At 39.0% G+C, this 24281-nt stretch overlaps 1 protein-coding gene and 1 long non-coding RNA gene across 2 annotated transcripts; both read right to left on the bottom strand.

The window, feature by feature from the left end:
• Positions 1-15316: 15316 nt before the first annotated feature.
• LOC125139358 lies at positions 15317-16617 on the bottom strand. Its single transcript, XR_007138405.1, has 3 exons — positions 16077-16617; positions 15856-15956; positions 15317-15350 (listed from the first exon to the last, which is right to left on the bottom strand). It is a non-coding gene; the product is annotated as an uncharacterized LOC125139358 (long non-coding RNA).
• Positions 16618-16650: 33 nt separating this feature from the next.
• LOC113661861 (interferon-induced protein 44-like) lies at positions 16651-24004 on the bottom strand. Its single transcript, XM_047802897.1, has 8 exons — positions 23792-24004; positions 21010-21116; positions 19515-19646; positions 18964-19045; positions 17973-18006; positions 17566-17761; positions 16951-17100; positions 16651-16790 (listed from the first exon to the last, which is right to left on the bottom strand). The coding sequence occupies exons 4-8, from the start codon at positions 19028-19030 to the stop codon at positions 16704-16706; spliced, it is 534 nt and encodes a 177-aa protein (XP_047658853.1). The 5' UTR covers positions 19031-19045; positions 19515-19646; positions 21010-21116; positions 23792-24004; the 3' UTR covers positions 16651-16703.
• Positions 24005-24281: the final 277 nt, after the last annotated feature.

Consider the following 24281-nt stretch of genomic DNA (forward strand, 5'->3'; position numbering starts at 1 on the left):
CAGCTCCCCACCGGCACCAGCTCCCCATAGGCACCACCACACTCACTAATGCAATCTACATGTAATTTAGAGCATTATTAAAGACTGCATATGTGTTATCAACATTCCAATTTATTATAAGCAACAAAAGACAGTCAGCTGATAAAACCTGTGCTCCAGGTCCCATATTCATATAACATTTAAGGCTAAATGTATCTCTTAAAGGTATAGTTCACCAAAAAATGAAAATCAGACAGTTGGCAGCACCCACTGACTTTCACAGTAGGATAAAATATATATTATGAAAGTCAATGGGTGCTGCCAACTGTCTGATTACCAACATTTTTCAAAATATCATCTTTTGTGTTAAACAGAAGAAATAAACAGTTTTGGAACAAATTGAAGGTGAGGAAATAACACAATTTTCATTTTTGGGTGAACTATACCTTTAAGAGCTACAGTTAGTCTTAAATGTTATATGAATAAGGGACATGGAGCACAGGTTTTATCAGCTGTACATTTAAGAGTGAACAATAAACATTTGTTCAGTTTTATCACCAACACTCTTTCATTGCAGAATATTATGAACTGAATGAACCGGTAGTTTACAAAGCTTTCCAAATACATTTGTACTCGGGCTGTGGGTGAAATGTCACCGGAAGCTGCTGTAGCTTTAGACGCAGGCTTCCGAAAACACTCAGAGTGTAGTTTGGGTCTGCTTTCGTTTCATATCTTCTTTTACATTAGTTAGTTAATTTCAAATTTGCGCCAAAAAAGACGCCAAGCGACTGATTTTCCTCTTTGGTAGGTGACGTGAGATCAGGTCACAGACCACCGAAGCCCCGATGGTCCAAAAACGTTAGTGATTCGCAATCGCAACCACAGTCTGTGTTCACAACACAGACGGGGTGAATTTATGAATGAAAGTTCTGTCACAAAACGATATTGTTACATAACCTCACGCTTTTTAAGTGGGTATACGGAAATCCTTGGCCTTTCCTAGTGGGTATACGGCGTATACCTGCGTATCACGTAGACTACACCAGTGCATCTAATGTCAGAAATCCGCATGGGTGTGACGTTAAAAAACTCGACAATCGTCCCGGTGTGTACGAGCCTTTAGCACTTGTCTGTTTTGATTGTTCTGTTGCTAGTTATTCCTGTTACCGAACTTTCTGCTTGTTTTTGTCCTCTCTGTTTGCCTGTCGGTTTGGATTTGTTTTGCTGTGGACTTTATTAAACCGTTTCAGTTTCTGCAAACTGATCCCGCCGACTTCTCATTACAGTCAGACTGCTGCTGGACTCGTATTGCAGTATTGCACAATGAAATGGGCCAGAATCACATCTAACTGAGACCTACTCCTGTAGACACTGAAATATCCTGAGAAACCGTGAATACATTGTTCATCTAGTTACATCTGATTTCTGATCACAAATTCTGTATTACCTTCTTATTACGTCTGTAAACCTGTGAAATTTGATAAATGATCTACTGCATGCACACATTTAGAAAAGCTGCTTTAAACTGAATTCAGAAAACATAAAAGTAGGAACATATTTCCCCGTTCTGTATTTTTGTTTCCACTTAGTCACTGTCAATCACACTGGCTCCAATTATGCCAAGAAACCTCTGTACAAATGTCTGAAAATATTTTTTACATTTGTCTTACCAGGTTTGGGAGGTGGAAGTGGAGCTGAACATAGAAGTGGTTGTGGAGGTGGTGGTTTGGATTGTTCTCCTTCCATTTTATCCAAATATTTCTTTTGAAAAATCAACTTTAATTTCTGGATTATTAAAAATGAACTAAACAGAAGACAGTGTATGTTTTTATTTCCTTGTTCTACACAGGTATACATCTCTACTTAAATTATAAATCTGAGAGCTCCCGTAGTTATAGAATTCATTATTGGACTGTAAATGTAATTTGAAACAAAAAGACCTGCTTCAGAAAAAAAGCATGGAGAGGCAGAAGCAAGAAAGTCACAGACAATCAGAGAGTGCTGAATTAATTCTAATAACATTAGATTACATTAGATTAGATTCCACTTTATTTCCATTGCCTAAAGCCAATGTACAAAGACAATGAAATGCAGTTAGAATCTAACCATAAGTTCATAAGTGTTACATTTTCTAATGGTATAAATGGTAAGTTGTATAAATTCTAATGAGTGAATATCATAATATTTGTTTCCCAGTTGCAAATCCTGATAGATACAAACACATACACACATGTCCATATTTAATTAACTTCTGTTCAACATCCAAGAAAATTCTTAAAGCCTAAAGATCAGATAACAGTAAAACAAGAACCCACATATACTCACGGTTTATGGCTGGTCAGATCTACTGCAGCTTTCCGCAGTGCCGGTTACATAGAATCAGTTGGGGGCTCCTCCTCCTCCTCCTCCTCCTCCTGGGCTATTCTCATTCTGCATTCCTTCAAATGGAGGCATTTCCTGGAAATGGAAAGTGAAAAACTCACATGCTGATCAAAGAAAACCAGTGGATGTTTGGTGAAATAATTAAGTTATTATTAATTAAGTTACTATTATTAACACTATTATGATGTTTCAGGGGGGCACGGTGGCTTAGTGGGTAGCACGTTCGCCTCACACCTCCAGGGTCGGGGTTCGATTCCCGCCTCCGCCTTGTGTGTGCGGAGTTTGCATGTTCTCCCCGTGCCTCGGGGGTTTCCTCCGGGTACTCCGGTTTCCTCCCCCAGTCCAAAGACATGCATGGTAGGTTGATTGGCATCTCTGGAAAATTGTCCGTAGTGTGTGAATGTGTGAGTGAATGTGTGTGTGTGTGTGCCCTGCGATGGGTTGGCACTCCGTCCAGGGTGTATCCTGCCTTGATGCCCGATGACGCCTGGAATAGGCACAGGCTCCCCGTGACCCGAGTAGTTCGGATAAAGCGGTAGAAAATGAATGAATGAATGATGTTTCAGTATCTGAAACACACACACACACACACACACACACACACACTGACACCTGACTGAAGTGATTAAATCCTTAGAACACACTGTCATTTCTACAAATATGAAATAACCATCTCATTACAGAAAACATCACCATAGGAACAATTCTACACATTCATTACAAATTCAGTTGAACTCCAGTGTGGGTTTTGTGACTATTCTAGTGGATCTGCCCCTATTTTTCATGATTTTTGCCTACATGACCTACCCACCTAAAAAGTGGTACGCTCCCACATACTTTGACACATACAGGGGTGAGCCTGGTCTCATTGGAAAGAAGAGATTCTCTAGTTTCAGTAGAGAGTTTCTAGTTATACAGTAAACAAGTAAACAAGAAAAACATGAACGGACGGACATGTCCGTAGTAAAAATATTCATATAAAATCCATTTTTGAGTCTTTTGACTTGAATTTTTTTTTTGGTGAAAGCCAAGACATGTGGCTATGACACGTGTTGACATTATCTTTGCTCTGTTACACTTATAAACGTGAACTTATTTTTTACATGAAACTCTCTACTCTTTAAATCAGTTGTGCAGTTTGTTTAGTAGTGTTATATTAATGTAGAGAGTTTTTATACCTGAGATAATTTATTTATGTAATATAGATTTTAATAATCAGTTGTTATAGAATGTGAAATCAGTGGAGATTGGCCGCCAGGCAGCACATACAGTATGTATGCACTAAACCTCTAACATTATAGTGTTTCAATTCCACTGTCTAACCCTTGCTTGTGTCCAGACTCATGAGTATATAAATTTTACTTTCATGAGTATATAAACTTTCAAGCGACACTGTATACTGTGACGTAAGCACCGGCACCTGACGCGGCCAAAATACCGCTCCTCACTCCTGAAAGGCTAAAAACAAAAGTCGGCGGTTCAGCACCAGGGACAGCCCCAGATAGCTTCAGCACCAGACGCAGAAAGGCGGGGCAGCTGAATACCCGACGGCAGCAGGGAACCACTCAGGAACGTCGCTGTGGCACTCACCCTCTGGCTATGAGACACGGAGGAGAGCCAGGCTCAGCAGCTACAGGAAGTAAGACAGATTAGAATTGGGTTATTAATGTGCTGTCTTTGCCTCCCTCTTTTTCTCCCACAGAATTGTCATAAGAGGACATGCTGCCTGACTGCTTAAGCTTAAGCCATAAATTCAGGTGCTTCTCAATAAATTAGAATGTTGTGGAAAGGTTATTAATTCAATTCAGTAATTCAGTAATTTATTTCAGTAATTCAACTCAAATAGTGAAACTGATGTATTATATAAATTTTGTACACACAGGCTGAATAGATTTAAGTCTTTGGTTCTTTTATTTGTGATGAACCTGAGCCATGCTCCTGGGTTAAAATCCCCTGACTCCCCATTAATGCCTGTAATCCTCACTATGCTCCTCTTCTCTCTTTTTGTTTTCAAGATGCCTGCATCTCCTTCACTCCCACTTTCACTCCCTACACCACATACATTGTAAATAAATCCACATTACTTCAATTTCACCTAACGTCCGTCTTTGCCTGCTTCTTTCCGTGTCTGATACCCTAGAGTGCCTACAATATACATACACTTTTACCCCTACAGTATATAGTATACTAATTCATTGGCTGCCATTTTCTTTTGCACTCACAATAAGGTACAATGAATGGTATAATGAATGGGACTGTAAACTTAATGACTGGCGTTTCTTTGTCATTGTCAGGAAGGTAAAGTAGGTAAACTTCATATGTCATAGAAGTCTTTCGGGTTGATCAGTCACGACCAGACTGTATGACTCATTTTCCACAAGGCACCAGACTCCACAATAACTGAACACACACACACACACACACACACACCAACCATGTGAACTGCACTGATTTACACCAAATACACACTCTTCCAATATACACCATGTGCACAGCACCACCATATAAAACTGTTTTTACACACTGTTTTTGCTCTTTGCACATGCTTTCTTTCACATTTCAGCCGGTTACTCACTCTCACTCATTTTCTACCGCTTCTCCGAACTATCTCGGGTCACGGGGAGCCTGTGCCTATCTCAGGCGTCATCGGGCATCAAGGCAGGATACACCCTGGACGGAGTGCCAACCCATCACAGGGCACACACACACTCTCATTCACTCACACACTACGGACAATTTTCCATAGATGCTAATCAACCTACCATGCATGTCTTTGGACCGGGGGAGGAAACCAGAGTACCCGGAGGAAACCCCTGAGGCACGGGGAGAACATGCAAACTCCGCACACACACGAGGCGGAGGCGGGAATCGAACCCTGACCCTGGAGGTGTGAGGCGAACATGCTACCCACTAAGCCACCGTGCCCCCCTCAGCCGGTTGCTGTTTTTCACAATACTTCATGTAACTGCTGCTATAATATGTGTTTTTTCTAGTATTTCTGCACACGTAATATTGATTGAACATACAGTATTTACACTGGTCTATGCTGCTTTTGTGTATTGTCTTTTGTGTATTGTCTTTGTGCTGCACTATCTTTTTGTCTTTTGTCTTGCACTGTTTGCACCAGGATGCACAGAAGCACTTCATGTGGCTAGGACTACTTACTTAAGTCCTTAGCTCGGTCTCCATGGTCCTGGAGAAACGTTGTCTCGTTTCACGGTTTACTGCAACAGCTATATATGGTTGAAATGACAATAAAAGCTTCTTGACTTTATATAACAAAGGTACAATTTAGTAAAATAAAGAAGATGTGTGAAAAAAACTTTACATACTGTACATAGAGGGTACAAATTTTAAATCAATTTTAAAATTACATTAAGACATATAAAGAAATAATAAGTTGTGAAAATGTGTGTGCGCGCCAACTATGAGAAAGGAAGCAAGAGAGAACAAAAATACATATGCACACGTGTGTTTGATCTCAGATGCTGGAGGGTGAACCATGGCTTCACAGTAAGTAAAGCATAAGAGCTAAAAACCAATCAGCAACAAGGAAAGATGATAGCCTGCCGTGTGATCAGCTACTTCCAACCCTGCCAGCCAATAGCAGGTCGTCATGGAACCTACGTCATTGCCCATACCCTAAACAGTGTGCATTCTCTATGAACACTAGCAGATAATGTATAATTTTTGTGTTATGTTAACATTTACTATTACAAAATAGTAAATTAACTAAGTATTTTCTAACAATTATGTAACCATTACTGTTCCAAAAGGGAATAAACTTTGTGAATGGGTATCGCATCAGTACAGTACTTTACATAAAAAGGAACTTCATTTTTGAAGGAATTTCTTAACTGATTTTTTGTATGTTTTTACCCCCCCCCCAAACAAACAAACAAAAACAAACAAACAAACAAACAAACAAACAATATAATTTTACCAAAACATAAAGATTTGATTAAATTAAATTAGTTCAAAAATGAAAAACACTTCTGCAGGGTTTTTTAAGGATTTCGCAAATTTCACAGATCTGAAAAAAACCTGAATGCAAATTAGTTAGGTTCAATCCCGAAATGCACAAGGTATAACTGTATATATACTGTATATTGCTTTCATAGCAACAGGTGTATAACATCAAGCACCTAGGCATGCAGACTGCTTCTTCAAACATTTGTGAAAGAATGGGATGTCAACAAATTCAAGGGTGGTCCTGTGAAAGGTTGCCGCCTCTGAATAGGTCCTTTTGTGTCAACTTTTAGTGGTATTGTAACAAAGTGGAAGCAATTGGGAACAGAAACTCAGCCACAAAGTGGTAGGCCAGGTAAAATTACAGAGCGAGGTTAACACATGCTGAGGTGTTGGTGCGCAGAATTTTCTCAATAGCTCCAAACTTCATGTGACCTTCAGATTAGCTCAAGAACAGTGATTAGGGAGCATTAAGGAATGGATTTCCATGGTCGAGCAGCTGCATCCAAGCCTTACATCACCATGTGCAATGAAAAGCATTGCATGCAGTGGTGTCAAGCACTCCGCTACTGGACTGGACTCATGCTTCTCTGTCTGGCAATCCGGTTGGTGGTGGTTGCCATTAAAATGATACTTGCCTGACAGCATTGTGCCAAATGTAAAGTTTGTTTGAGGGCAGATAATGGCATGGGGTTGGTTTTCAGCAGTTGATCTTGGTACCTAAGATCCAGTTAAAGGAATGTTTCAGCATACCAAGATTTTGGACAATTTCATGCTCCCAACTTGAGTAATTTTTGGGATGGCCCAAATTGTCATTGTTGTCTTGGTGTATGCCCATTTTCTCTTGCGATTCAGATCATGGACAGGTGTCCTGCCATTTTAATTGAATTCAATGGTATAATTCTAAATTCATTGAACAAAAAATGATGGCAAGTTGTCCTGGACTAGTTGCAGCAATACAGAGGAAAAGCATGATACAACCACCACTACCTTTCATAGTCTCATTCATCCATAAATATTTTTTCCAATAGACCTCTGCATTGTCCACATGATCTTTAGCAAATCTCAGATGGGCAGCAATGTTCTTTTTGGAGAGTAGTCTCCTTGAAAAATCTTCCATTCGGTAAAAGAGGCCTTTAGTTACTTTAAAGTCACCATGTATTCTTTTCTGACCAATCAGACTATTACATGTCATGCTTTTGGAGTGTTTTTTGTTGGTTGAACAATTCTAGGTAGGGTAGCAATGGTCTTAAACTTCTTCCATTTGTACACAATTTGTCTGACTATAGATTTTTGTAGTCCAGATACTTTAGATATGGTTTGTAACCTTTTTCAGGCAGATGAGCAACAATATCTTTTTCTGAAGTTTTCAGAAATGTCCCTTGTTTTTGCCAAGTTCCATTTCCACATACACATGTTGTGAATATCTGACTCTGATATATCAATGTTCTATAAATAAAACAGGGTATTTACAGCCATCTGATTGTTATCTGATTGATTAAAACCATATAAACTCTAATTTGAGGTTCACATACTTTTGCCACTCACATATATGTATTATTGGAACATTTTCCTGAATAAAAAAATTTCCACATATAATATTTTTGTCTGATTCATTTGATTGGATTCACTTTGTCTGATTTAAGTACTTATATAAAAATCTGATATTTGGCAGGCGGATTGTGTTTACTGACAGCGGTTTCTGGAAGTATTCCTTGGCCCATTTATTAATGTCATTGTGTGATGTAGTGTTGTCTGAGGGCCCGAGGACTGCAGGCATCCAATAAAGGTCTCTGGCCTTGTCCCTTACGCACAGAGATTTCTCTAGTTTCTCTGAATCTTTTGGTGATGTTCTGCACTGTAGATGATGATATTTGCAAAGCCTTGCCCATCTATACTTCTGAGAGACTCTGCCTCTCTAAAGACATCCCTTTTATAGCTAATCATGTTACAGACCTGATATCAATTAACTTCATAAGTTGCTAGATGTTCTCCCTGCTGAATCTTTTCAAAATGTCTTTCTTTTTCAGCCATTTATTGCTCACTTTTTTGAGACCTGTAGTAGGCATTAAATTTGAAATGAGCTCATTTAGTGGATAAAAGTAGAGATTTTTGCCATTTATGTTGACTATGTTCTATTGTGAATAAAATATTGGATCATGTGATTTCATTTTATTGCATCCAAATTTAAAAAGTCCCAAACTTTTAGGGTTTTTTCATATATATGAAAAAAGGGTTATAAATTGTGCATTTTAATGACTGAAATAACTATTTGATCCCCTATCAACCAGCAGCAAGATTTCTGGCTCCCAGGTCATTCCCTTTAAGGGAGTCATTCAACCTGAAAACATGATCAGATATCCCAGGGAAGCATGGTGATAGTAGCATCATGTTAAAGATCTTGTAGTACTGAGTGTTAAAGTTGAAGTCAGCCATACAAGTCATGGTGAGTTAGTGTGGATCCAATAAGGTCTTAGAATGAGCAAATTAATATAAACCTGTCATACATGTTAAATTTGTAATATTTAATGATTTATATACATTATAATCTATAAGAATCAGTTGCACCTCCACAAAGTCCAGCCAACATTCCCTGTTAGTGTGTATGTCTGAAAGAGCATTATTGCAAGTGAAAGCTTAACCCCTGGACCTTAGCATCCACCTCTTAAAATAAAGTTATTGATCGCTTCACATTAATCACATGGTTTCCAGGAATACTGACTGAACTAGAAACTGAAAGTGAAATTATTTTCACTCCCTTCCTGCACCGTAGATTGGAGATTTTTACTGAGGAGCTTTTGTCTGACCTCCTGGTGTGTGACTGGTAGTTGTTGTAGCCATCGCTTTCACCCTACACGCTGCTCTCTCCCACCTGGAAAATAAGAACACCTATGTGAGAATGCTGTTCGTGTACTACAGCTCAGCATTTAACACTATAGTGCCTTCCACACTTGGCGAAGCTCCAGACTCTGGGACTAAACAGATCTCTGTGCAACTGGATCCTGGATGTCCTGACAGGCAGAAGTCAGGTGGTAAGAATGGGCAGCAAAAATTCTGCTTCAAAAATTATGCTTCATTGATACATTTATATATACACACTGGACTATACATACACACTACAAACACACTGCATTTTATTTAATATAATAATCTATTTGACATTAATCTATCTGTTACCACTGGACATTTCTGTATCTGTACAGTCTGTACAGATACATACTTTATATAATGTGAAGTACATTGTAAATATGTCTAATAATAATACTATGTACGAGCATATTGCATCTTTTTCACATTTGCACACTCCATCTGGTAATGAGCATTTTGCACATTTTCACCCATATGTAAACTGTTCTTAATTTCTGTTTAATTGATGTATGTAAATTGTTCTGTGATTTCTGGAGTTCGCTCCCAAGAATTTCACTCACCAAGGCACATGTGCTGTGGTGATGTGACAATAAAAGTGACTTGACTTGATTTGACTTGTTTGTGACTAGAAATTGTTATTACCAGAGACTGTTTTTGTAGAATATGTGAGGGACAGAGGGTAAGTTGGCAAGACTCAGGCTCATAAGCAGCTTTTATGGACTGACAACCAAACTGTGATATTAATGTAAACTAGAGAAAGAGATGGTGAATAAAGAAGCTTAAATAAGATGAATAATCACATCACAAAACAGGTCAGCATAATATTATAAATAGGAGAAATGGGAATTGCAACAAGAGAAGAGTTCAAATAATATTTACAGGGCTGCCCTCTGGTGGTCTGGTAGGGAATTGACTGAGGTAGCCGTGACACATGCCAATGTAAAATAAAACAAACAGATTTTTTCTAGAAGTGTTAAGACACTTACCCCCAATGCATTGTCCTCCATGGCTTATCAAATTCTGAAAGACATCCAAAAGAGTTAGGCTGTAAAATTCTGAGTAATTTCAACAACTCGATAAGCTGTTAGCTGTTTTGATTGGTCAGTAATGATCTTTATCCACAGCAGTCTCTCTGTACTTTCTCATTTATACATTTGGGCATTTTAATATTAATACAGGGGTTTTCAAACTAGGGGTCATGACCCATGTGGTGTGGATTGATTTACAAACGTCACCTCAGTAGATATTCACAATTCCTATTTTATTTAATTTCTTTATTTTACAAGTAAATATTAAGAACAACACAACAAGCCACATTAGAGTGTTGACGCTATTTAAATGTTTTATACTTTGTTTTACTTCCTGTGTTTTATCATGTTTATTTGGCATCAACCAGTCAAACTGTGCTTTAATTACACACATGGCCATACTATTGCTATAGTGATATATATATATATATATATATATATATATATATATATATATATATATATATATATATATATATATATATATATATATATCTACTAATATACAAATGGCTACAAATGGCTGCAAGAGAAGAGCTCTCTCCCTCGCGGCTCAGGTCCCGCTCTTGCTGAGGCCGATATAGCAGCGGGATTGAAGGTGGATGAGTCCTCTCCAGCCTCGTCTGCTGAATCGAGCTCCTGCTCCCTCGGAGAAGCAGGCCCGATGGCTGCTTCTTCTCCCGGCACGAGCAGCGCAGGGTTACATGTCCAAAGCGCTGATGGATGCTAGCGATGGATGTCAGGCTTCTACAGCCCGTACTTTGTCGTTTCGAAGAAGGATGGCGGGTTGTGTCCCATTCTAGATCTATGCTCCTTAAATGCTCTCTCAGGAGGCTCAGGTTCAGGATGCTCACTCTCAAGGAGGTCGTGACTCAGATCAGGTCCGGTGACTGGTTCTTCACAATAGATCTGGAAGATGCATACTTTCACATTTCCATCCTTCTTGCACACAGGAGGTTCCTGAGGTTTGCTTTCGGGGGTGAAGCTTACCAATATTGGGTACTCCCATTTGGCCTAGCACTCTCGCCCCGCACCTTCATGAAATAAAAAATCAATTAAAAAAAAATCGATTGGTTGATTCTGGCTCAGTCGGAGCGCCAGGTGATTCGGCATCGAGATGCCGACCTCGGCTGCAGGAAGGTGCTTGGGTTTCGACTAAACGCCAGCAAAAACGTGCTTTCTCCAGCACAGAGATCCACCTTTTTGGCCATAGTATGGGACTCGGCCAGGATGCAGGCACGGTTGTCACCTGCTCGGGTCGAAGTCATCCTCACCTCTGTCAGGAGAGTGCGCGAAGGCCAGCCACTCACTGTGAAGCAGTTCCAGAGGCTGCTGGGTCTCATGGCAGCGGCGTCCAGCATAATCCCGCTCGGGGCAGAGGGTTTTCTCTCAGGGGAAACCCATATGGTTCCATCAGGGTCTCGCAGTGTGCTTTTCGAGCCTTGGATGTTTGGAAACCTTTCTGTCCCAAGGCCTCGTGTTGGGGACTCCATGTCATCGCGTGACGCTAATGGCGGACGCTTCCTTCATGGGGTGGGGTGCAGTCATGAGTGGCCACTTCGCCCAGGGTCTGTGGAGCGGCTCACGTCTCTCATGGCACATAAATTGCCTGGAGATGATGGTGGTGTTTTTGGGGTTAAAACACTTCCTCCCGGACCTGTGAGATCGCCATGTATTGGTCCGCGTGGACAATACCTCGGTGGTCTCCTACATCAACCAACAAGGGGGTCTCTGATCTCACAATTTGTACAAGCTAGCACTAGCGGTCCTCTTGTGGTCTCGGGACAGACTCCTCTCTTTGAGGGCCATTTATATCCCGGGACGGTTGAATGTCAGAGCAGATGCCCTGTCGAGGCAGGGGCCGAGGCCTGGGGCATGGTGTCTCCACCCCGAGGTGGTGGGATCATATGGCAGAGGTTCTACAGAGCCCAGGTGGATCTGTTTGCGACCTGGGGGACCTCGCACTGTCCCCTCTGGTTCTCTCTCTCACCCAGCCCCGTTAGGTCTGGATGCCATGGTGCAGTCGTGGCCGAGGCTATGCCTGTACACCGATCGCACTGCTCCCTGGAGTTCTGGAGAGAGTTCGGCGGGACGGAGTCCGTCTCCTCCTGGTCGCACCTCGATGGCCGGCCGGGGAAGCCATGGGTTGCGGATCTGGTGTCCCTACTTGCGGGTCCTCTGTGGGAAATTCCCCCTAGGAGGGATCTCCTCTCACAGGCGGGCGGAACCCTGGTTCACCCCCGTCCAGAGCTGTGGAGGCTGTGGCCCTGAGGGGGCACAGTTCATAGCGGCTGGTCTCTCTACCGAGGTAGTAGAGACACTTCTCCACTCCAGAGCTTCCTCCACGAGGAGGTCGTACACCACACGATGGCGACTGTTTATGTCATGGTGTGAGCACCATGGCCTGGAACCAGTTAACTGCCCGATCGGCTCAGTTCTGGAATTCTTACAGGAACAGTTTGATGCTGGGTTAACACCCTCAACCATGAAGGTTTATGTGTATCCAGTCGCGGCATATAGTACCCCGCTGGCGTAGCAGCCGCTGGGTAGGCACCCATTGCTGACACGTTTTCTCCGGGGCGCCCGGAGGCTGAGGCCTGGGACGCGACCCAGAATGCCTGATCTGGCAGTTGTGCTGGCGGCTCTATCGGAGCCCCCCTTCGAGCCATTGACCGAAGTGGCCCTTAGGTTTCTGTCTATTAAGATCACCTTCCTCTTGGCGAATTCCTCCCTGAAGAGGATCGGGGATCTGCAGGCCCTGTCCATGGCAATGGCTCGCCTGGAGTTTGCCCCTGGCATGACCAGAGTGTTTCTCTATCCGAAACCTGGGTACGTACCTAAGGTGCCTTCGGCCCCCTCACGACTTGTCTTGTTGCAGCCATTCTGCCCTCCTCCATTTACAGCCCCCGAACAGGACTGACTGTGTCCAGTGCGAGCACTGGTCACTTACCTCCGCAGGACGAGTCCGTGGAGAAAGTCGGAGAGGCTGCTCGTCTGCTACGGCCCTAACAGGAAGGGTTTCCCGGCCGCTAAGCAGACGTTAAGCAGATGGGTAGTGGAAGCGATTGTCAGCTCATGCGTCCACTGGCCTCCCCGCACCGCTCGGGGTCCGAGCTCACTCCACCCGGGCTGGAGCGGCACTCCAAGACATCTGTGATGCTGTGGGTTGGTCCACCCCGCTGACCTTCGTCAGGTCCTATGACCTTGACCTCAGAGCCACCCCGGGCTCCTCTGTCCTACGTGCAGGTGCCGAGGCCCTCACTCTCTAAGCAGGGTCTGGTCAATGTGGCATGATTGGACACTCGTTCCCATAGCGTTTCAACGCAGCTGGAGTTCCAAAAGGGAACGTCTCTAGGTTACGACCGTAACTCTAGATCCCTGAGGAATGAGACGCTGTGTCTCCGTGACACACTCCCTGCATCCTTGCGGCGCTTACCTTCTCTCGCAGTGCTAGCATCTTGTCCATCTTGCAGCCTTTTGTAGCTTCCTGTTTACGCGATGTCACCCGCCGATGACGTCTCTGAAGTACCCCCGTCTATTGGTAAAATTACTCACGTGGTTCAGGGCGCGTTCATGCAGGGCTGTTCCCATAGCGTTTTGACGCAGAGTCTCGTTCTTCAGGGAACTAGGGTTACGGTCATAACCTAGAGACATTTTATAGCATCAGTTCTCTTCCTCCTGCTCCACCTTCTCACTGTTCATCTTATACAAAAGGTGACACCACCCATGTGAGTGAAAAGTGAAAGAAGGCTAACTTGTGTCTTGGAGCTCACTGATTCACTACAACCTTGAATAGTAAAGATGTACATGCATGTTTAGCTAATCAGTTAAATTGGCTGCATGTGCAACACATCAGACCTCCTTCTAATTATCATACTTCATCACAAAAGATTCAGTGTCAGGGCTGTGCTTCATTCTCCGGATTACTTCATCGTTGTGCTGCTTTTATTATCATTGCTTAAAATATTCTTGTAGATAGACTTTTTTGCTTTGATTCATGACTGACTAACTATAAATGTAACTGTAAATATAACTTCTCCACATGCAAATGGGTTAGGGATAGTTTTCTGATAATGGTGCAGAATTTCTGTACAGAGCACAATGTTCTTCTCACACACACACACACACCCCCACCCCACACACACTCTCTTTCTCTCTCATACACACACACACATGCCTTGACCTTAGTTTAGCCCCCTCCCCACCATAGCAGGACCATGAAAGCAGTTGAAAGAAACATGATTCTTCGGCTGGGGGGTTCCTGTTTTGTGATAACGTTCAAGGCTGCTTTTGTAGTCACTAGCATTAAGCTCTGCACACACACATTATGCCATCCCTCGTCTTTACTACTATATGTTCCTGTTTTACCTAATAAAGTTCGGAACTTCTCTTTGAAAGACTGACTCGTGTGTTTCATTGAGACTTGGCTGAATTCAGGGAATCTGTTCGCTGGGCCAAATTTTTTTTTTCTGCAGTCCCTCTGCACTTCTCTCTAGGAGTTTGGCTCTCTAGGAGTTTGTCTACTTTTATAAATAATTTCAGAAACTTTGTTCAGTAATGAAATATGATTCATTTTTTTGTGCCTAAATAGTTATGTAATAACTATGAAATAGGATGATAGTTACGTGTAAATATAATGACATGTTTTGTGTAATGTTATTGCTCTTAAAAATAAGTAGGATCAAACATAATTATAACTGAACATTTTTGTTTTAATTTATTTAATAAACACAAACCAGGTATGATTAAAGTAGAGGAAATGAGATTAAATTAAACAATTTCTACATTACACATATTACAGACTATCTGTGAAAAGATTGTTTATGTCTCTCTATTATTGCCCTTCATCCTTTGATTTGACGTGTTGTACAATTTTTTGCTGATTAATGTTTTCACTATGTTGACTTTTCTCATGAGTGTAAAAGTGAAAAAAAAAAGTCTTCACTCCTGTTATTCACAAAAGGTTTGGTTTTCCAGCTGATCATTGGCAAGATTCACAATCTGATCAAGTGCCTTGAGGATCAGAACATCCATGTCATTAACTGTGTCAATCTCATCGTGGTAATTCTTGACAGGGAAGATGTGGTTCATTGGAATCCCCAGTACATTACTGCACCCCTGCATCTGAAAAAAAAAATAAAAAATAGTAACAAACCATTTATTTAAAATGAATTAAAAAAATTAAGAAAAAGGTTTGTAAGAAAAACATAACAAATGAGAACAAATACAGGAGAACAGAACTTTACTTAAATTCTTAAACAGACACCTTGTGAAATTATCTAGCAAGCTTTTTATAGTTTTATGGCAAGCCTCATAATATTTCACAGGAAATATTATTACTTATAAATATTATTATTACTTTATATATTAATATTTAAAATAAAATGTTCACTGGACTTGGAATCTTGGAAGCCTTTATGATTTCCTGGAAGAATTTTCAGGAAGTTTTTATTAATCAATTATTTTATGGTGAGCAAAATGCTGTGAGATGGACATTTTATAAATATATAAGATAAATAATAGTGGTGGGGTCTATTTGTGTGTTTATATACAGTTAGAACATATATTTTCAATGCCACATTTTGTAATCAGTTACAGTCCTAGTATACAACTTTAAGAACACAGTTACCTTTTCTTTAATCTTCTTGCTGGTGTAGACCTTTCTTATGTCCTCTTTAACCAGTGGGCAAATTTCATCAACTTTTGTCATGACGACTACTTGAGGCAAATCTGCAAAGTAGGATGAAGATCACTGCACAGTGTGTAATTCTTATATCACAACAATTTGTCATGATTTAATTTTTTTTAAGTTTTATTAATCAGTTACATTTAGTATAGAACTTTTATTACCCCCCTAAGCTGTTGTAGATATAAACAGTTTCAAGCCTCTCCCTTTTTTAATAGAGCAAAAGTTGCAGCATTTTTTTAGAAACCAGTTACAGCTAACACAGGAACCTACATTATTAATTGTTAAATACGTCCCTGTGTGCGTTTTGTCAGGACTCAGCCCGGACTTTGGCCACGTGCATGTGTTTACGTTTCTCGTCACGTGTCTGCCCCGCCTTCGTGTGCTCCTCCCTGTCTACACACCTGTTTCCTATTGTGATAACCCTGTGTATTTAACTGTGCCGCGTTGCCTTGTGCAGAGCGGAATCTACTGTTGTCCTGTCCTGTCTTTAGTCCGTGTCGTGTTTTGTGTTTCCTTTGTTATTAAACCTGTTTATTTCACCATCCTGCATCTGGGTCTATTCCATCCCGCGTTCGTGACAGCGTTACAATAGAAATTATTATAAGAATAAAATCTAAATCTGTGATATTACTGTCAGGGCTGCTGAACAATCAACACCTTCTGAACAAATCAAACACGATACAATTCTACACTGGAATAACAGGACTTACCTAACTCTGAAGCCGCCTCACGAATCCGTTTCATAATTTCAATAACCTTTTGGTACGCGATTGACATTGTATTTGTGTCTAGAACGTTGACCAGGCAGAAGGCTTGATCAGAAACCTTGGGATTGTTTTTGGAGTCTTTCTCAGATGCAGGATGAAGAGGATTAACTGAAAATTGGTGAAAGAATAAATCTTCAGTTCAATTTGGGTTTATTGCTACAGAAAAACAGTTGTACTATGAACCTAATACAATATACTAACAGTATACATTGTAAAGAGTCTGAAAGTTATTGTTTTATCTCATGTTGTGAAGGTTGAATGTCCTCACGTTGTATCCTTCCTCAAGTAGCCCCTTTATGGCTGAGATAATGTCATCTACATGTATGCCTGCACCATCTGAATGCTCAAGTCCCATGATATCATTTAAGACAAAAGGCAAACGGGAGCCATCCTTCCCTTTGACATAATGGGTTTGATACTGAAAGACAAAAACACAAATTGTATACCATTTATTGCAATTTTTTTTTACTTAAGATGAAATAATCCTGAAAATCCAAACATCCTAAAAGTTAAACATAATATTGAACTATACAATGCTGTGCCTCTTTAGGTGCTGAGGTTGACACCTTGTGGTGCCTTTACACATAGTTGTCTGTGTGGAGAATGAATTAGATTTCTTTCATTTGTTCTTGATCAGTTTTTGCCCAAGTTTGAGACAATTAAAGCTCCATATAACCTTTTTGCATATTTGAGTCTGCACATGCAGCAGATTCTGGGCTGATCATTTGATCATTTTCAAAAGGTCCAGGGATTGTCTCTCTTCACACTTAATGTAAAAAATATAAAATAGTTTTGTCTATAAATGTGAGATGACTTTAATTTAAACAAAACGGTGTCATTTGATTGAAATTTACAATCAAACCATTGAGCATGTTGTACTTACTTTTTTTGTGAAACTGGTTCCACATGTTCCAGCAAGTGCCCCAGAGGTGATTCGGCCTAGGAAAGCATTATTGACTGAATTTATAAAGCTGGACTTTCCTGCTCCGACTGCACCAACGATCAGAATCCTGACAAACTTAACATCAGTACTGTCGAGCTTAAAGTTCCTCAGTTTCTCTTCTAAAGCCTCTTTATTCCTATCACACACAAAAAGTCACAAAAAACAAACTACAATTTACTGGCAGTTAGTGATTAAAAAAAACTTTTGAAAATTACATTTACTATATGTTTATATTTAAGTATAAATTTAACACTTTGAACACATTTGATAAGTATTGAGGCTGAAATTTGAGCATAAGTGCGCATGGTGTACTTAAACAAAAGCTCCATTGCTTTAATAAAACCTACCCCCAAGGCATTATCCTCCATGGTGTATCAAATTCTGAAAGGAAAAAAAAAAAGAAGAAAAGTTACATTTTTACAATTGTCTGTGAAATATAGCAAACATGTTCATGGGCAAGTCCAGGAAAAAGCAGATTGCTAGATGTATACCAAGGAGTTCTCATTTACAGCAGAGAGAACTTGTTATAAATGGATCGTTTTTAACTATTCAATAGAAATGATCAACAAGCGAGTGTGTGGTGTTAAACCTGTTCATTCACTTATGAGTTACACATTCCTACTGTAAGGAAAGATAGACTGAAGTAGACGGGAGTTCAGTTATTTAAAGATCATTGATTATAAAAACAGTTTACATAAAAATATTATGTTTCTCAACAAAACATTATTATTTGCTTACAAGTTAATTGCTTACTAAATTAAAGAGTTTTATTAAATGATGCAGAATGTGATCAATTCACATATTAATGTAAACTGAGTACGGTGTGAAATCTCAGATGGTTGTTGGTGCTGATGGGAATTATAACTATTGTATAAAACAATCATGTTAGAATAGTGCAGCAGTAATTCAACAAGTTTTATTTCACTGTGTCAGGCAGTGCAGCTGGACTCATATTGCAGTATTGCACAATGAAATGGGCCAGAATCACATCTAACTGAGACCTAATCCTGTAGACACTGAAAAATTCTGAGAAACCATGAACACATTGTACATCTAGTTACATCTGAGTTCTGATCACAAATTCTGTCTTACCTTCTTATTACATCTGTAAAACTCAGCTGTGAAATTTGATAAATGATCTACTACATGCACACGATTAGAAAAGCTGCTGTAAACTGAAATTTCTGCTTTAAACTGAATTCTGAAAACATGAAAGTAGGAACATGTTCCCCGTTCTGTATTTTTGTTTCCACTTAGTCACTGTCAATCACACTGGCTCCAATTATGCCAAGAAACTTCTGTATGTATGTCTGAAAATAATTTTTACATTTGTCTTACCAAGTTTGGGAGGTGGAGGTGAAGGTGTATGTGGACGTGGAGGTGGAGCTGATTGTCCTTGTCCCATTTTATACAATTATTTCTTTTGATAGAAAAATGATAGAAAAATGAAAAATCAAATTGAAATTCTGGATTATTAAAAACAAAATGAACAGGAGAGCAGTGTATGTTTTTATTTCCTTGTTCTACACAGATATACATCTCTACTTAAATTATAAATATGAGAGCTCCTATTGTTATAGAATTCATTATTGGACTGTAAATGTCTAAAGCCAATGAAATGCAGTTAGAATCTAACCATAAGTTCATAAGTGTTACATTTTCTAATGGTATAAATGGTAAGTTGTGTAAATTCTAATGAGTGAATATCACTATATTTGTTTCCCAGTTGCAGAATCATGATAGATACAAACACATACACACATGTCCATATTTAATTAACTTCTGTTCAACATCCAAGAAAATTCTTAAAGCCTAACTGACATAATTAAAGATCAAAATGTTCATGTAAAGATCAGATAACATTAACACAAGAACCCACATATACTCACGGTTTATGGCTGTACAGATCTACTGCAGCTCTGCGAAGTGCCAGTTATAAAGCATCAGTTGGGGGCTCCTCCTCCTCCTCCTTCTCCTCCTGGGCTATTCTCATTCTGCATTCTTTCAAATGGAGGCATTTCCTGGAAATGGAAAGTGAAAATAAATTCACATGCTGATCAAAGAAAATCAGTAGATGTGAAACTATTAAGTTATTAATTATTAAGTTATGAAGTTATTAATCAAGTTACTATTATTAACAATTATGATGTTTCAGTATCTTCAGAATACTTTACCTTCTCTGTATATTGTGGAGATTATATAGCCACACGCACACACACACACACACACACACACACACACACACACACACACACACACACACACACACACACACACACACACACACTCCTGACACCTGATTGAAGTGATTAAATCCTTAGAACGCACTGTCACTTCTATAAATATGAAATAATCATCTCCTTACAGAAAACATCACCATAGGAACAATTCTACACATTCATTACAAATTCAGTTGAACTCCAGTGTGGGTTTTGTGACTATTCTAGTTAATAACATATTAGAACAGGTGTGTAAATGTAACATCACTTAAACATGTGCTGACCACATTGGCTTTTACATATTTCGTTGATTTTACAGGGAAGGTTGTTCACATCTTGGCAGGCAAACATCTGTAAATATTTAATCACTTTATTGCCCTGAGAGTGAAAGTTTTTTAGACCATCATCAGGATTTTAACCAAACATGAACTTGAACTCTTTCCTCTTAGTGTGCAGTTTGTGCAGTTTGTTCAGTTGTTGTGTTGTAGTCATATAGAGAGTTTTAACACCTCAGACAGATTATTTATGTACTATAGAATGTAATAATCAGGTAAAAGTTCTAAAAATATACATTATTTATATATATAATATTATTATATGCATTTCTAGACAGTTCTTGCTACAAAAGACATTAAAAATGCAATAACAATTTTTTATCCTGATTATCCAGTGACCGACTAGACTGAAGGTCTGAGGACTGAGTTCACATGACTGAGACTGACATGTCAGACATCCTGCTAATAGTCTTACTTCATCACAACAAAACTTTACCAGTGATAAATTTTATAATGCATTAGCTCTGAAAATTAATCAAATCTAACAGAGGTTTTAATTTTACTCCATAATTCTAACTTTACTTTATAATTCTAATGTACTTCATAAAGACAGAATATTCCATTACACTTAGCATTTTAGCAATAATGCACTTTGTGTCACACTAATCTCACTGAGGCATTGAGATCTGAGACTTTACTGAGATTTTTCACCAGATTTAAAGAATTGTTCCTTCAACAAGTCAAAAGCGATGTCCAAAATCTCAACAAGTGCCTTGAGAATCAGAAGATCCATGTCATCATCCGTGTCTATCTCCTCATGAAAAATATACTAAATGACTATGATTTGTGGGACATTTCCTCATATCATGTCCTTATAACCAAATTATTACCTTCTCTTTGAACTTCTTACTGGTGTAGATCTTCCTTATGTCCTGTTGAACCAGTGGCCATGATAATTCTGGTCTTGTCATGATGATTACTTGAGGCATAAAATAGTCTGGAGGCATAACATAGTAATAGTCACTACTGCATGTTGCACTGGGGGCTGTATTCAGAGTATATTAATGAACAGAATAGAATAATAGAATAAAGAAATTATTAATAATTCTGCAACATGTATATTCAGATCTCAGATGTTAAATCTTAAAAAAACTCAATAAAAATAAACGTGAAGATGATTTTCAAGCATACGGTAACTATGAAAATGAAGAAAAGATTTTCCTTATCTTAGAAGAAATGAAGTAATTCCTTATCTTAAAATCTGTATTTGTTTTTTTTTCTTTTTAGTGAATAAATTTAACTTAACTTGAATGAACTTAATGTATTATGTAAGCAAACCATCAAAGTTCTTCTTTAAACCTTTTACATGTTTATAGGAGATGACAGTGAATAATGAACAATGCATGTTGATCCCATATTGTTAAATCAAAGTGATAGTCATGTCTCCATCACTACGTGTCTCTATGTAAGAAAAATGCAAAGCTAATTATTGACATGTTATGGATTTATAATGGCAACTCAAAAAAGAACATAATCATTTACTTGTGCATTTTGTGGAAAATGTAGGGAACAAAGTATTTTTTCAGTCTGTAAATTAATGAAAATCACAGTGTATAGCAATTAGCCATACTCCTTTCTATAACCCTAACCCTAATCCTAAACCCCTAACCCTAACCCTAACCCAATAAATAGGTCTATAATTCACGTTAATGTTATTTTTTTGACTGCATGTACACTCTACTTATACTGTATACTTCCTGAAGAAACCCCTGTAAAGCTCTTATGATGTCCACTGAACTTCAAATTCAGTGGACATCATCACTGCATCAAATTCTCATGACATCACTGAAGGTGAATAAGATCCACCTTTCTCTTCAGTGTAATAAGTTTTGTACTGTAAAAAAGTTCAAATATACATAAGATCAAATGTTCTAATATTCCCTATTGTATTTTATTCCTTACTGTTTTTGTTGCTGGTGTTATTTTGTTGAAAGTGTGTTCAATGTTTAATATAACATTTCTGTATTTGTAAATAATAGTAATTATACCTAAAAAAAAAAAAAAAAGTTAAATTATAAAAAAACAATTTTAACATATTTAAGTTTCATGTCACAATCCAGATAAAAAAAAAAGAAAAAAGAGGAAATAATCAGAAGTCTTAATTTACTACAATTCTAAAATATTTACAGTTTTTGTGAAATTAAAACTGACTGAATTAGTCAGAGCATCAGAGGTGATTAGTTTTTGAAAAATGTTATTGATTGACTTCATAAAGCTGGACTTTATGGACAAAAAAATCCTAACAAACCGAACATTTGGGTACTTAAGCTTGAAGTCCCACATTTTCTGTTCACTGTCATTGTTTTTTTCTAGAACCAAAAGAGAAAGAAAGTCATTGATAAACCACTGGGATTGTCTTTACGATAACAGCATACAATAGAAAATAAGTGACAAGCAGTATGGTATTATTGGTTTTATAGTTAGTAGAAGTCATTATTACAGACCTTTCTAAGTTTTTTTTCCTGACACACATTTAACTTGGTATTCAACAAAACTGTCACCTGGATAAAGTCATAAAATCTACCAGTATTTAAAAGCTATTTGCATATTCTGCATCCATGGTGGTTTATTAATATTTACACCTGGTGAATCTGCAGTCCATGAGAAACTTCACTTTAATTTTCAGTCCTTGGCAGTGACGTTCCAGTCTACAGTAACGCAAGTATTGGGCCTAAGGAATGCCATGATATTGCAGCTCACTGATTCCCAACCTGTCCTTTACTCTGTGCATTCAACAGTCCATTTTTTGTGTTTTTTTAGGACTTCTTCATACTCTAACTCCCAAAATGACCCTTGTTACTTGCAAAGACTTGCTGTGCTGGTGACAGATTAGCCAATGAGACTCAGACCAACAATTTGTCTTCTTTTGAACTCTCCCATTATGTTGCGTGGATTGTAGTGTTTTATGTACTGTACAGTTGTTCTATTGCTCTGCTGATTCAACCTTCACACTCTGCTCTCACTTATATAATGTGAAATCAGTTAAGATTGGACACCAGGCAGCACATACTGTATTGTGACAGCTGTGCCAGCATCACCGCACACAAACCACTAAAAATCGCTCCTGGCCCAATAAACTATGTGGTTCTGAAGAGACACCGGTAGCAGATATAAGCACCACGGGCATCACCACAAGGAAGCCCAGCACTGCTGCCTCACTGATACAGAACTGCTCTGTTTCTTTCACCAAGCTGTACTAAAGTTTTGACCATTAATAATAGAGCACTTCCCCAGACTCTGTGCCTTATGTCTGCATCTCACCCTGCTATATTGTTTGCTACAATATGTATGCACAAACCACCTCTAACACTATATTGTCCAGTGTTTCAAATTCATGGGCGAGGCTAGTCCCTTTTTAGGATTGCTTCAGCACCCCTAAAAAGGAGCTCAGCACCCCTAAAACTTGGAGTAAAAAATTTTGTTATTCTAAAATTTTTGTTCGTCTTTTACAAGGTTAAATAATGTCCAAAACGTACTCTGTAGTTTGTGGTTTAAAATGTAAGTGTAAAGGATGAAAATTAAAACATTCCCCTTAGCAAATGGTGTCATCCTCTTCTGTTGGTAATCAACTAAGTTGCTCTAAAGCTGTGTCAAACACTTCTTTCCTTTTACCTAGAGTTGTTCCGAATCCGAAACCATATCGGTGAGTACTGGAGTCAGTATCCTGAATCACCATGGTACACCTATAATAAGTGTTTATTTTCGGCCGCCGCCGTGGAGTAGCACAGGACCTTGGTGACTCGTCCATAGTCATAAACGGAGAGAAGTAGCACTGCAAAACGCACATAATTCTGTTTATTAACTGTTAGAGCGTGAAACAAAAACAGCAGCACGACAAATAAACTGCGCACCTGTGTGGTGAGTATGTGTGTCTCTGTTGTTAAAGTGTATCGTTCATTTGATAGATGGCCATTTGTAAATAATTTACAGAAGATGAATTACATTTTGTTGTCCAAGTACTTGTTACTTTGTTCAGTGACAATAAAATTAAATCTAATCTAACCAATCTGATAACTGTTGATACAAAAGGAGGCACATGGAGTTAACGGTCAGGAAAAGCAGCTGAGTGAAGAAGGATTTGTTTGTTACAGGGGGCTGTCTG

The sequence above is a fragment of the Tachysurus fulvidraco genome, chromosome 18 (assembly GCF_022655615.1).
Source record: "Tachysurus fulvidraco isolate hzauxx_2018 chromosome 18, HZAU_PFXX_2.0, whole genome shotgun sequence".
In the NCBI taxonomy this organism is placed as follows: domain Eukaryota; kingdom Metazoa; phylum Chordata; class Actinopteri; order Siluriformes; family Bagridae; genus Tachysurus; species Tachysurus fulvidraco.

Excerpts from the sequence above, each read along its gene's own strand:
- LOC113661861 (XM_047802897.1), bottom strand. The coding sequence starts at position 19,030 with ATGGGACAAGGACAATCAGCTCCACCTCCACGTCCACATACACCTTCA. Across the intron at positions 17,762-17,972 it reads TGGAGGATAATGCCTTGGGG|GAATAAAGAGGCTTTAGAAG; the intron begins GTAGGTTTTATT and ends TGTGTGTGATAG. Across the intron at positions 17,101-17,565 it reads GAACCAGTTTCACAAAAAAA|TATCAAACCCATTATGTCAA; the intron begins GTAAGTACAACA and ends TTTGTCTTTCAG.